The 13,853-nt window shown below is 34.1% G+C and overlaps 1 protein-coding gene across 14 annotated transcripts in view; it reads right to left on the bottom strand.

Annotated features, from left to right (window-relative positions):
- Positions 1-13,853, bottom strand: part of LOC309878480 (uncharacterized protein) — a 45,093-nt gene that overhangs the window by 21,367 nt on the left and 9,873 nt on the right. For 3 of the 14 annotated variants that reach the window (XM_082761030.1, XM_082761018.1, XM_082761031.1), the window contains exons 9-21: positions 13,659-13,772; positions 11,629-11,944; positions 11,123-11,232; positions 10,624-10,741; positions 9,738-9,829; positions 8,638-8,788; positions 4,754-4,863; positions 3,757-3,883; positions 2,778-2,911; positions 1,969-2,016; positions 1,190-1,299; positions 725-893; positions 266-370 (exon numbers count right to left, since the gene is read on the bottom strand). In XM_082761030.1, the coding sequence (XP_082617156.1) occupies positions 266-370; positions 725-893; positions 1,190-1,299; positions 1,969-2,016; positions 2,778-2,911; positions 3,757-3,883; positions 4,754-4,863; positions 8,638-8,788; positions 9,738-9,829; positions 10,624-10,741; positions 11,123-11,232; positions 11,629-11,944; positions 13,659-13,772 (1,704 nt within the window). Of the gene's footprint in view, positions 1-265; positions 371-724; positions 894-1,189; positions 1,300-1,968; positions 2,017-2,777; positions 2,912-3,756; positions 3,884-4,753; positions 4,864-7,288; positions 7,482-8,238; positions 8,316-8,637; positions 8,789-9,737; positions 9,830-10,623; positions 10,742-11,122; positions 11,233-11,628; positions 11,963-13,658; positions 13,773-13,853 lie in introns of those variants that run through there. The other 11 variants (XM_082761022.1, XM_082761024.1, XM_082761023.1 and 8 more) reach the window with 8 other exon arrangements.

Genomic DNA, 13,853 nt, shown 5'->3' on the forward strand with positions numbered 1-13,853 from the left:
CATATGTTTGAAGGCAAATGGAAGACACACTCCATATGCAGACCTACTGCTTAAACTAATCCATCTCTCACGCTTGACCCTTAATCTAATTACCTGCCCAACCGTACAGTCACAAGATCATGATGTTGTATTTTAGACTGTTTAAGCATACAGGAAGGTCAGTGTATGAAATTTGAAGCAACTAATGCTTTTTTTTTTTTGCTGACATCTAAATGGACAACATCGAATAAACAGAAAAGTTCTTTTCATCATTTTAATGAGTTACCTTTTCCTTCAGTGTAGCAACTTTTTCTGTTAGGTCACTGATGATTGTTTTCTGCTCAGTGTTCTCCACTTCATACACGTTGCATTTCTTTAAGACTTCATTCAGCTTAGTATTAAAAATAGAAATCAACATCAAGAAGCATATAGAATTGTACTAATAACATGACACTAGAGTTACACTACTAAGCCTAAGTGGACTGTATACATTGAAACTAACACAGACAACATATGACCCCAATAAAACAGCAACACTTTCATGTAAAGCTCTGGGCTGGGTCTAAGAAGCCCTTACACCCAGCTTTACACAAAGTAATTACATGATGTGAACAAAACTGAAACAAGACAACCAAAGTCTTTGGGTAGGAAAACAGCAATATTGTTTCTGGGATGCAAATTAAAAGTTATGACGAATGCTCACCAGTTCTACTAAAGTAAATAGTATTTAATAACTTTAACTTACCTTTTGTTCAGTATGCACAAACTTTTCACCAAGCTCTTTGTTCAGCAGATCCTTTTCTTGAAGCAGTTTTGTCAAAGCTTCAATTTGTTCTAGTTTTTCTGTCATGTTTAGCAGCTTTTGTTCTTTTTCTCCAAGTGAAGTTTCAAGGAAGCTATTTCTGTCACTTAATCTAAGAAAATACATACATAGACCTTTGATAATCAAATTCCATTTTGAAAAGAAAGTTTTCTTTAAGCTTTCTAAAGGTTTATTAACCCCCCAAAACTAGGTTCCTAAAATAATAATCATTTCTACACTTTCCATGTAAACTACCAAGTCCAAAAACATCATGACTGTAAAGAGAAGCAAGAATTAAATACCTCAATTTCACATGTTTTACAGAATATAATTCTTGCCCGTTAGAAGCTTAATCTTACAGCAAAGAATACTAATCCTGTATGGAGCTATAAAGAATTTTTATTTTACCCTTTTAGCTGCTCATTCAAGCCAGAGATCAGCATTTGATGCTTTTCAGCATCTCGAATTTGTTGGTTGCGTAATTGGGTGAGTTGAGTTTGCAAACGTTCATTTTCATTCTGCAACAAAACAATAAACAAGAGGATTATTGTGCACAAATGTCCAGAATAGTGTAAGAGAAATAGATTCCTGAAAATCTGACTCAATAGGAGATTTACATCCTACACAGTAATAGAAACTGTTAGCATATATGAGAGACTGAGATGGTATATCAGTGCAAAATACAACACTAATGACACAAGTTCAAGTAGATGCAACCCACCTTCCAGAAATACCTCCTTCGGTGATGCATGAACTCAAGGATCATTGCTTCATATGCAAAGCAGAACACACACACACACACACTGTGTTAAGGCAGCTTACTTATCTTAACAGGGGAAGCTACTGCTCTGAAAAAAATACTTCTCTCATTGGTTTGAGAACAATACTAAATTTCCAATTTTTTGGCGTATTTTTTCAGGCTGAAGGAATGCAAAAAATCTGTAAGATACAGATTAGTATACGAGGAATTGTGAAGAAAAAGAAAGCAAGCTTCATTCACACAGTTGACCTCCTATTCTAGACAGATACACTGCACCAATTCAAGAACAAATCCACAAAAATATCTAAAAGCAACCAAAAAACAAAAGTAGAACACATATCCAGAACCAACAGCAAATAGGACAAACATGGCAAACTTGTCACCTCTAATGAAAATAAGCTAGCATTCTGGAGGAGGCAGAACACACCTGTACCGCCCTCAATAGCTGCCCTTCTTCCTCTACACCAAACGTTACCTGTATTGAAAGTTTTTGTTACAAGATTCCCATGTATGAATTAATATAAGGCTGTCTTGCATCTTAAAATATTAAACTCTTTTACATATATAGATGCAACTTAAAGAAGTATAAGGAATGCTCCAAGCCTGAGTTTTAGTAAGAGACCATTTGTCTCATTTTGTGATAACTAGGGTTAGAAAGTATCAAGAATAGTAACTTACCAGGCCATATAAAAAAAAAAAAAAAAAAGATAAAAGTATTTGTTACTGTTCCTTTGTGGGCCTTCATTCATTTTTTTTTTAATATAAATAGTTAAAAATATTTTATATTTATTATAAATACTATATATGTAAAATTATATAGGTGAGATATAATCTGTGAATTATATGAAGCTTGAGGGATTTAAGAAGAGATTTATGACATCAGTAACAAAATTTAATTCTTGACCTTCTGACACAGGCTCCCTACAGAGAACAATGAAAATAATAACGCCTTTTACTATGTTTCTACAACAAATAACAAAGCTTTCTTCCAAACAAGTTTCTTTTTGTGGTGACTTCTACTTTTGCTGAATAGAAGTAACAGGCTTAAACTTCAGAGTTTAATATAGCATGCAGAGACACTCTGTCAACATAAATATAAACTAAAAAATAGGCTTTGGATATTTTTGCTAGCTGCAAACGGACATTTTTGTCTTATTGTAGGCTATGATTATAATATAAACAGAACTAAACGATTCCCCTGAGAACAACATTTTTTACGCGAATACAAAAGCTTACCTGAAGAGCCTCCATTCTACCTTGAAGCTGCAATCTATCTTCCAAATCCTGACAACGCTCTTCTAGAAACAGAATTTGTTCCTGTAGTTGATTTCTTTCCAGTTCCAACTCTTCGACTACACTCCGTAAACCTACTTAAGTCAAAGAGGAAAAATTATTTCAAGAAAGGTCAACAAAAAATTCCTGAAGTCTAGAAATGTTGTTCACCTTCATATTCACAATTCTCACCACTGTGGTGCACAATCAGATCTCAACCATTTCCAGTGGAAATGCTTGAGGCCTTGCACATCTAAAAACTAAATAACAAAAGTACTCTTAATTATTCAAAAAATAAAATCAAGTTGCATAGCTCAAGAACTCATAGAGAACCTGGCAGAAATATTCTCATCAGTACTGTGGCTCAATTAATACTGTGACTGATTTTACTTTAATCATCAGTTAATGTACTTGCAGGATTGGAGCTTAAGCAATCTTAATAAACAAGTAAATTGGTCTGTATCAAAATTTGCAAGTAAACCTATTCCATTTCATCAATAACATGTACTTGCAGCTTTTACCACAGTTTTAAGAACACCTACACTAAAAAATAGCCATTTGATTTTTAAAGCAAAAGCACGCAGCAGTGGAATACAATTCTGCTTTGCAAACATAACAGCTGTATAGATTGGAAACACATTCACAGGAACAAGACTCTTAACTTAAAAATACACCATCTTGCCACATAGAATATTTCATGGGCACCACAGCTCAACAAATTCCAGCGTTTAATCATATTCATATTCTACTTCTGAACCAAAACTAGGCAGTTCATCCAGCACGCACATGCTTTAAAATGACACAGAAGAAAATGCAAGCCAAAAAAATTCAACAAAGATTAGAATACACCACAAATGGGTTGTTAGTTGAATTTGAAAACAAAAATAGACACAAAATACAGATGCTGTGCATGCTTTAATAAACTGTCTAGTCTCTATCACACCTGCATTAGGTGAAGTGTACTCTGGCCACCAACCTCCCATATTTTCTCCTTCAGCTGAATCAGTGCTATCCAAGGTGACATTCAACGCTTCTTGAAAACACTGTTTTCCATCAAAGCTGTACTCTTCCTATGCACAAAACATAAAGGTGAAGTTTAATTAAAAGAAGTAAAGTAGCAAGGGTAATACATGTATATGCACTGTTATAAGAAGTGAAGTTTCAGTTAAAAGTCCTAAAACCCTGCAAGTGATTCAGGTGCATAAATCAAAGTGTATGTGATCACCACGGACACCTGTCCAGCTTCTAATTACTATTTCCAGAGAAGCAGAGTCTCCCACAGGTTTTGTACGGTATCTGCCAGGCCTCTGAAGACACCCTCAGGCATCTGAAAGGCCAACATAATTATGCTTGGATACCTTAATTGGTCCCCTGATTTGTACAGCTAATAGGGTCCTCTGAAACTCATGGTAAATTATTGGAATTAACTAAACATAAAATTATGCTTCCAATGGCATGTTATTGCAACAATGGCATCCTAATTCTTCTTAGAAAAGGTAAAGATTTTCTTCTTGCAAGCTACAGCACCAACTACCTAAAAGTATGCCTGAATGAACAGACAGACAAACCATTTAATAAAGCTCCACTGACAAAGAAATTTGTAAAGATCGTATCTAACACAAAGATGGCCTCAACATATTAAGCATATACCTAGGTTCAGGCACATGAATTACTCCAGAGAGATGCTCCTTATTTTTCAATGTAAAACTAAGTAGACTCAAGGAACAGAGAGGTGTGATGCCATTAGAATTGCTCCTCATCTTCTGGCTACATACACAATCATTTAATTTACCACCAGATCTGTCTAGTCTTCAGTTACATAACTATTCTAAGTTCATAAGTCCTTAACATATACAAGAGTAAAGCATCATATAAGTGATAGTACTTTCCATGCTTTTAGTAATATACAGGTAAAAATAGACACGTAGATTTTAACCCACCTGAACCTTCCTGCTGGTCTGATTGCTTTTTCTTCTTGCCTGCTCCAGCCTGCCCATTCCTTGAGCTGTGGTCAGTTCCTCCTCCAGCTCCTGTTGCCCTGAGACTATGGCTGGATCAGAGCAGCCAGGAAAGAACCAGTCATCCTCAATCAGTTTTGTGCCACAGGAAAGCAATTACATTTATATCAGACACTACTACATGAAAAGAGACCAGGGACAAGCTGAAGTCTCTATGAATGACTGACAGGAATAAGATTAAAGAAGCAATCCATAGCATTCACCTTGTGATTTCCCTCCAACATAACTATGTAGAACACAAGAATAAAGTCTGCATATCTCACTAAGAAGAAGCAAACTGAAGCCTAACTTTACTTCTTCAGAAAGTCTTTATACAGGAGACTGGAAAGGGTGACGTTATGCTGACACCAAAAAAAAAAAAAAAAAAAAAAAAAAGCCAACCAATTAAAATGCCAAATTAGATGGCCTTTCAAATTACCAGGTTAAAGACACTTAATTTGTATGATAACGGCATCAGCTGAGACAGCTGTAGTTTGTGTAATGTGAACAATGACATTCATTTTTATGGAAATGACACATGTCCATTTCAACTTCAATTTTAGTATGAGCTACAAAGCCAGATAATTTAAGGAAGTCACAAGCATGTGTTACACTGCAACTGGCATCAAACCATTTTATCATACATTAATATCAATCTTTTAAAGACAAATACAGAATCATTTGTAAATAAACACACTGAGTGAGCTCAGAATATGAAAGCTTAGGTATGCATCCTGTTCGTTGTTAGAAATGCTTTTTCATTTTAAGTACATTCCCATCTGTTTTGTGATATGACAAAACATATTTGTGGAGACAGATTAGGAAACAGGTGTTTCATGCAAAGCACACAAAGCAGAACAGCCAGTGAAAAGAAATGAAAGTAAAGGTGGCTCCATATTTTAACTGAAAATTAGAAAATCACAAATTTGGCTTTTGATTTAGCCATATCAATCCAGTTGTCCTCACAACATGCAAAATTCAAACAACTTTTATCTATGGATCAGCGAAGTAAAACCCAGAAACTATTAGTAGATTCAGCCCTACTGGGAATGCTCAGCTTTCATCTGAGTTGTACAAGGACAACTTATACCACAAATTTCATTAAAGCAAACCCCTGTAACACCTATTAGATGGGAGCAAAGTTCTTCCTGAAATATTTCAAAATGACATACTTAACTGTCAGAAAAGATTAAAGCAAAAAAGTTGAAAACTTTAAGGACCCTTTTAAGTTGGACTGCTGAATTGGATTTCACTACTGGTTTTAATCACATTTTGGTTTCTTTCGCTGTCACTTTATCAGCACTCACTTTGCAAACCTTTGTTTAACTTCAAGGATGGATTCTATTTGTTTGTTTGTTTGTTTTTAATCATTGTACATGTTTCTTCAAAACCATAAAAATAAATGCCAAATTCTGATCACCTTAAACCTTTGTTTACGAAAAATATCATTGTAGTCAGTGAAACAATTCAAAGAGCAAATATTATTCCAGATAAGAATGACCCCTTCTTTGAGAAAACAGATTTAAATTTCTTGAAGTTGAAATTGAGGTAGCTTGTTTCTAAGCATAATCAGAACGAATAATACACTGTTCTTTAGGAACCCAACTATTTTGGGTTTTGATAAGGAAGGAAAGAATGAAATTACCATTGTCACATGAAAAATGACAGTATAGAAATCAGAGCTTTAGAATGATTTAGAACCCTCAGGCAAGTGTTAAATCATTTTCAGTTAAATTCAGCATTGCTTTAACAACATCAGTGAATAAATACATTTTATAACTTTTTCAGTGGTTTAGGGAGCGTTTCATTTCATTTTACATTATATCTAATGTAAAAACATTGTATATAATGTAAAAACATTATACCTAATGTAAAAACTGAAAAACTTTCCAGGACACACTTTTTCTGATACACAGAGCATTCAAATTAACTAATGATGTGCCTACGTTTTCTTGTGTTACTATTCACATATCAAATGTCCCAATAATTAGTGGTTTGCAGAGGAAATAAGACAGAATTTCTATGCACCAGTCAACACTGTCATCCCCTAGGATTGTGTAGCTCTCCACACATTCATTTCAAAACAGACAATTGCTTTATTTGGCAAATTGCCATAGATTATGATGGAATGAGTAGTGGTTTCTAGGTTGCTTAAAATATCCATAACTAGTATTAATGCAAATAAAGTTTTACAACTTACGGGAGGGAATATAATTGTTTTTTAAAAAACACTATTGAATTTTGAGTACTATTAAGAGTGTCTAAATTAATTTGATTCTTACTTAGTAACAATCAATTGCAACAAGCCAAGAATTTTTTTTCTAGAAAAGGTTACAGAGTAAATATGGAGTCAGCTATTACTACAAAGGAAAATAGAGAGATTTGGTTAATATAAATGAATAAATAGGCTTTGCAAGAGGGGAAAAAAATCAAGTTAAAAGACAGCATTTGTTACATGTACTGCTAAAAACCACATACCATCAATGGCAAATCTTATAAGGTACTGTTGGCAATTTCCTCAAAAGAAGCATCAACAGAAGAAATCAGCAACAGTATATTACAAGTTGCCATTGCTGCAGGAACCTGCATGCACAAAACTGATGGGAAACTATGTTCTCACTGGCTGACCAAATCGCAGTGTAGGGTGGTAGGAGTGGAGGGGGAAGGGACGCTGAGGGCTCATCAGGTGTAACGGCAGGAGAAAAAAAAAAGAAACAGAAAGGTCATGCTTATCCCAAGGGGAAAAATGCAAAATTAAACACGGACTGACGCAGATGAAATTTTACAACTGTTATTAATATTGCACATGGATCTGTAGTAACCACAGATGAGGTAACAGGTAGTTTTAATGAAGGGAATATTATTCTCTTTCAGTTCAAAGCATTACATGGTAAACCCCTCAAAAAGATGAGACGTGATCCTTAAAACATTTCTATGCTTATGTACTGAACCTTCAAATTAATCTTGGAGATGGAAAATAATTCAATGGCAGATTAAAAAGAGAAGATTCAAATTACCTAACTGGATTAATTATGACAGTAGGTTGTGCACATTAAAATGTGCCATTAATCCCCACACTGTTAACTAACGGGACAAAAATTATAATGAAATACTAAATGACTTGGAAAACAAGCAGCAAAAACTATCTGAAATTTACCCAGACTTTTAAAAGAAGCTGCTTCACTTTATCATCAACTGTTTTATTACTAATTTAGAAAATTACAAAACCTAAGATGACTTGAAATGTTATTTTTTGGAGATAATTTAACATTTTTAACTAGCCCTAAACCATTACCAGTTACTGTTATTCAACTGGTTATATTCAAATGATATTTAAAGAGAAAATTTGTCTTAGGTACATTTTACTAGAGCACCACCCTACATCACAAAATTCAAACCAACGTTACAGTTCCCCACACCTTCACTACCTGTTCACAGCAAGCAGCTTTAATATTTCAATGGTGAACTTATTTTAATCACTGGTCATTCATGTGTGGACGGTAACCTTTTGAAGCAAGTTCAAGCAGTCTTACAGAGCAGCAACTCAGATGGCAAACACAAAAAGTACATCTACTCATAAAAATAATAAAAAAATGAATTTATGAAAGAAGAATCAAGGAAATAAGAAAAAGCAAAAATTGCAAATTTAAGCAATTTTACTAGCTAAATCGTAATTATATAATCGTAATCGATTTATATCTTATTACTACAGAAATTTGTCATGGTAGAACACTATCAATTCAGTCTGAAGTGCAGCAGACATACATGAGGGGTGTGTGTGCATCATATATATATATAATAATTTAATCGTGAGTAGAACAGCTTACCTTCTCTCTCCTCCTCAATCTGAGCCATTCTCAAGGCCATAGCAGACTTCTCTTCTCTGACTTGATCACGGGACTCCTCTGATTCTGGTACATTTTCTTGCCATTCCAAGAGGTGACTCTGCAGTTCATCCACACTACCTGATTCACTGGCCTAACAAGAGAAACTGGGCATGAAAATGTATTTACCAAATCCTACTGCAAATGTAAATGACTTTTTAATTTGGCAAATCATTCACAGAGAAAGCAATCCACTGTAATTTAACACTTAACATACATAAAAAATATGAAAACAAAGATAATTATCATGGACTGTGTAAAAAGATAGCCTTACCACCTAGCAAAGTATTAAAACTGCTACTGCTGGTTGCACTTACAAGCTAAAATATTTTTAAACAAAAAATGGCTTTTTAAACAAATCATTTTTCTTGCAGATTTTCATCTTAGAAATGTTTTATAGTACAACAATTTTAATTTTCTTTCTTTAGGATAACAAATCTCTATTACTTTTATCCATGAGTAGAATAAGTAAGAATGTTTTTGCCTTCCCATCAAAATAAAAACTATTTTATAAATTTACCAAAAAAAAAATCTCCACAAAAGTTCAAAAATACTTTTAGCAACACATAGTAACCCCTTTCAAACTGTCTCTACTGCTAGGTCTGCATAAAATTATTTAACATGTACTAAGATTAACGCATACTGTTAATTCACCTAGAAGTCTTTTAGTATAGCTTTTTGGTTCTTCTCACTTTGTCATCTCAACCTGTATGTTTGTTAAGATTTCAGCTCTTATTTCCTTCTAAAAGCTATTCAGACCTTACACAAAATAATAAAAAGTCACTTTGATAACCCATGTTAAATATAACTAAGTAGACAGTAAACAGTTTGGAAATATATAAATTAGAGTATGTGAAAAAATAAGGAGGAAACAATCTTTAATTAATTCAAACCTTTCAGTTTGTTACCCATTTTAACAGCTACTGACATCTCAATTTCACAAATCACGAAATTAATTTTCATCAAGAAGACCCAGCTAACACACTTTCTAAAGCACTGTTTGAGCTAATCAGCAGCTCATACAAATCAATTTTAAAGTTAACCTGTGAAGCTGCCCTCTTTGTAACTTGGTCAAGATCAGCTTGCAACTTCCTTTGCTGCTCTTCATAGACTTCCAGCTTAGTCAGCAATTCTTCTACAAAAGTATAATGAATTGGGTTCATTAGGACACAAAACTGATAGAAGATCAACAAAAATTTACAAGATTCAAAATGAAAATTCAGATAATTCATTTCAGTTAGAAGACCTGTACTTGTCTGTGTTCTCCACCTACCCACAAAACTGACTTCTTGGTTGTTAAATAGAGATGAGTGATTTAAACCTAACATGCTAACAATTTAGACTAGTGAAGTGAAAATTCTACCATTTTCCATTTACAAAAAGGATGTCAGAAAAACTACAAGGTGAAACAGAAAAATCTCTCATAGAACTCTATTTTAAATATAATTGCCTATCTGAGGTTTTACGCAAAAAAAAATCCCTCAAATTCTCACACAAGAAAAAATATTTGAGATTATTCTTATAATTCTCACTGCTCTCAGAAGTTCATTGTATATATACTCTATTAGATTTTTCCAAGTATCTTGTTCTCGTTTCTCATCTTAAGAAGATACCTTTTCCACTCGCTGGAAAAGTTTAGATATATTCTACCAAACCTGAACAGAGCAAGGGCTGAACTGTTATGCACAAGTAGATTTAGAGAAGGAAAAGATGACTTGTACCTCTGACTTAAGAACTGTATGCTATTGCTAAAAGTTGCATGAAGGTATTTCCAAGTATGGTGTTTTTTGGTTTTTTTTTTGAAAAAAAAATTAAAACAATAAAGACTATTCATCTTTGTCTCTTTAATTTGGAACCATCTGCAATAGAAAAATAAATGGGTTTTTGGTTCTTTTTTTGCAAGCAGGGTAGGTTTTTGTTTGTTTTTACCATTTTGAGTTCTGATTTCATGTAATGATTGAAGTTTTGACTGCAGTTCTTCCTTTTCAGCTTCTAATTCTGACACACGATTGTTCAAGGCAGATACATCATTATTCTTCGATGAAAACTAAAAGAAAAAGTAGCTGTAAGTTTTTCAAATGCACCAAAACACTAACAACATAGTAAAGTAAAGGCCACTTATTTCTAATTTTTAGTAAGATTTGGAGTAGCTGTTTTTCTACTATTTGGAAGTGTAATGCACCAGCTATTTAGGAGCAACTGTACTCCTGAATGCTAGTAACACTAATTTGTACTTTTTTTTTTGTTGGAACTTCCTCCTGTTTATATTGAATAAACTTTTAATGTTTATTCAATTTTTATATACAAAGGCACTTTGAATAAACTCTTTTAATATTTTATTTAGCCCACACTTTACTTTTTTCAGTCAGATCTCCGAGCACAGTAGCTTTAAAAACAGGTTTTTAACGTCAAACAATGTTATACGCACATTTTTCAGTTCATCCTCCAGCTGTTTGATTCTTGATTTGGACCAAGCCTTCATTTTCAGAAACTTAGCTTCAGATTTGGTGGCCTCTTCTGTTTTCAATTTCAGTTGTACTAAGGAACAAGACATAAATATTTTAAACCCCGGAAGGATTATCATTACAAGATCTATATTTAATCCCTTTAGCAACTGACAGTAACGCTTATAGAAGACAACTGCATGCAAAGAAGAAAAACACTAACAGTAAGAAATGTGGTGAGAAAGTTACAGCATACATCATCATCTTGATATTCCCATAACCCTCATTATTATAGTATTTGAGCACAGATACTTTTTAATTACTGTGCTGATAACTCTTCCATTGAATTTTATGAAGTTCTACTTGCAACAGGTATGAAATTATATAAAGGTATGGCCTAAAATAACCTTTATTATATAATATATATAAAATATATAAAGGTATGGCCTAAAGTAACCTTTCATATGTAACAACTGTTTATATAGGATACCTTTCAATTCTTCCATCTTTTCTTTAGTTGTAGACTCCAGATCTCTAACATCTTTTGTCTGCCCACTAACAGTTAATTCTTCCACTTGTTTCTTAAGCTGAACCAGGGCCTGATCTTTTTCTTGCAACTCAGTTTCATGTTTCTCTTGAATTTCATGCAGTTCAGCATCGTACTTCTCCCTCACTTTTGTCATTTCAAGCACGTGTTTCTCCATCATGTCTTTTATCTGGGCTCTCAAGACATGTCTCTCTGCATCCAGTTTAGACTGAAGGTTTTCTTTTTCAGACTGAAGACGTTTCAGGTTTTCATTTATCTCCTATTAAAAAAGAATGACCTTTTTTTATTTTAATAAAATGTATTTTTAGTATGACTGTCAAATACTGCATTTGTATTCTTACATACTTTTCCACACATTATAACCAGAAATCAGAGCTACTGTTGGTCACCTGGCTCTAGTACAAAAAACTCAGCTCTGATTTTCTAAGGCTTACATAGGAACTTGAGCAAAATCGCATTGCTATTTGAGTGAAAACTACATGTTACTTCTCTCATAGCTGAGAATGGAATAAAAATCCAGGCTTGCTTCTACAGAATATTAAATACATATTTGTAAGATCTCTCTAACAGTGGTATCAAGGACTGAGAATGCTCACTGCAATGCCATCCAGATGTTGTTACCTACACCCATTAAAACTGGCAAACTGTGACCTAGCTGTTCTTTTTGCTAACTAGCCTTCTCTTAGTGCTTATTCTACTGCCAGTGCTCTCACTTTAGTTATACTACAAGAGCAAGATTACAGATCACTGTAATGGAGCAGTTCACTCATATTAGCCCTGTTGTACAAAAGCCTTCGTTAATGATACATAAACCAAGGAATATAAACTGTCTATGTAAAGAAGCTGTGCAAGACAGCAGAGGCAACATTTTCAAAATGCAATTAAACAGCTTATGTAAAGGAAGTCTTCCTGCTATTTTAATACTTTGGCTGAGGTTCCGTTACAATTTAAACTGCTCTAAGTTCATGTTGTTACAATCCACCTTTTGCCCTACCCTCAAGCTGCGCATTTCTGTCCCCTCAGTGCACTAGCACTAGGTACTGACTGTTCTTGCAGCATATCTTCCTCCAAGATGCATCTAACCCAGGGAAAAACAAAAACAAAACAAAACAAAAACAAACAAACAAAAAACCTGCATAAGGCTCAGTGTATGACAAATGGGAAGGACAAATGAAGCACCAATTTAGCTAGGACAATAGCTTTTGGATCACACATTTTTTGCTAAGGATCTTAACTACCTTAGCAGGATAGTGTGTCTACCTGTTACATAGTTGAAACTATTTCCAATAGATTTGAATTCAGGAAACCTTCTTGGGTAAGTGGATTTATTTATTATTTTTTTTTTTTGTAAATAGGATGACTGAAATGTTGTACCTGACGCTTCCCAAGCAGGTTGTTTCAGCAGAGTCCCAAAAGCCTATCTGAGAGACTGCAATGTTCTTTACCTACATTTTTGAACTGAAGTAGCAGCACTCAAAGGCTATAATCACAATTCACACTAGATGCTTAAACACAATGAACCTGGATTAGCTATGCGTTTTGCAATCAGTAAAAATACTTCAAAAGAAAGGGCACAGTGCTAGCAAAACATTCTCGTTGGAAAAAAAAAAAAAAGGGCCTCAGTTTTGGAGCTCACTCCATTCTCTTAACTAGAGAAACAGAAGTCTTTTGATAGCAGAATTTTTTTTGATAGCAGAAAGTCTTCCCTACATAACAAGTTCTCAAAACAAACCAAGACAAACTATGGAGGAGAATTGACAGTTTTATATTTCACGGGCTTTACTTCTTTATTTCCTGAATTGAAATGGAATTAGTATCTGTTCACACAATTACAGTTGCATTACCAGCACACATCAAAACCTCCCAGAGTGCTACCAAAGTATTTTATGCAGAATTATCTTTTGGACACAAACTGCTTTTGAAACTTGTAATTGACCTGATGAGTTGAGCAGTGTATATATGCTATTTCTTACTTTCAGTTGCTGGTCCTTGGCATCCAGTTCTTTTTGCAGCACATCTATCACCTGAGTCCTTCCTAGCATGACTTCTTCCTTTTCATGGAGCTTCTGCTTCAAGGCCTTCAGTAGCTAGGAAAAAAAACCTCAAGCTATCAATAAAGGGATTAAAAGTTTTAGAGGAAAAAAAATAAGTATTATGTTTAGTTTCCC

This window comes from Aythya marila (genome assembly GCF_965140915.1).
Source record: "Aythya marila genome assembly, chromosome: 5".
Lineage (NCBI taxonomy): Eukaryota > Metazoa > Chordata > Aves > Anseriformes > Anatidae > Aythya > Aythya marila.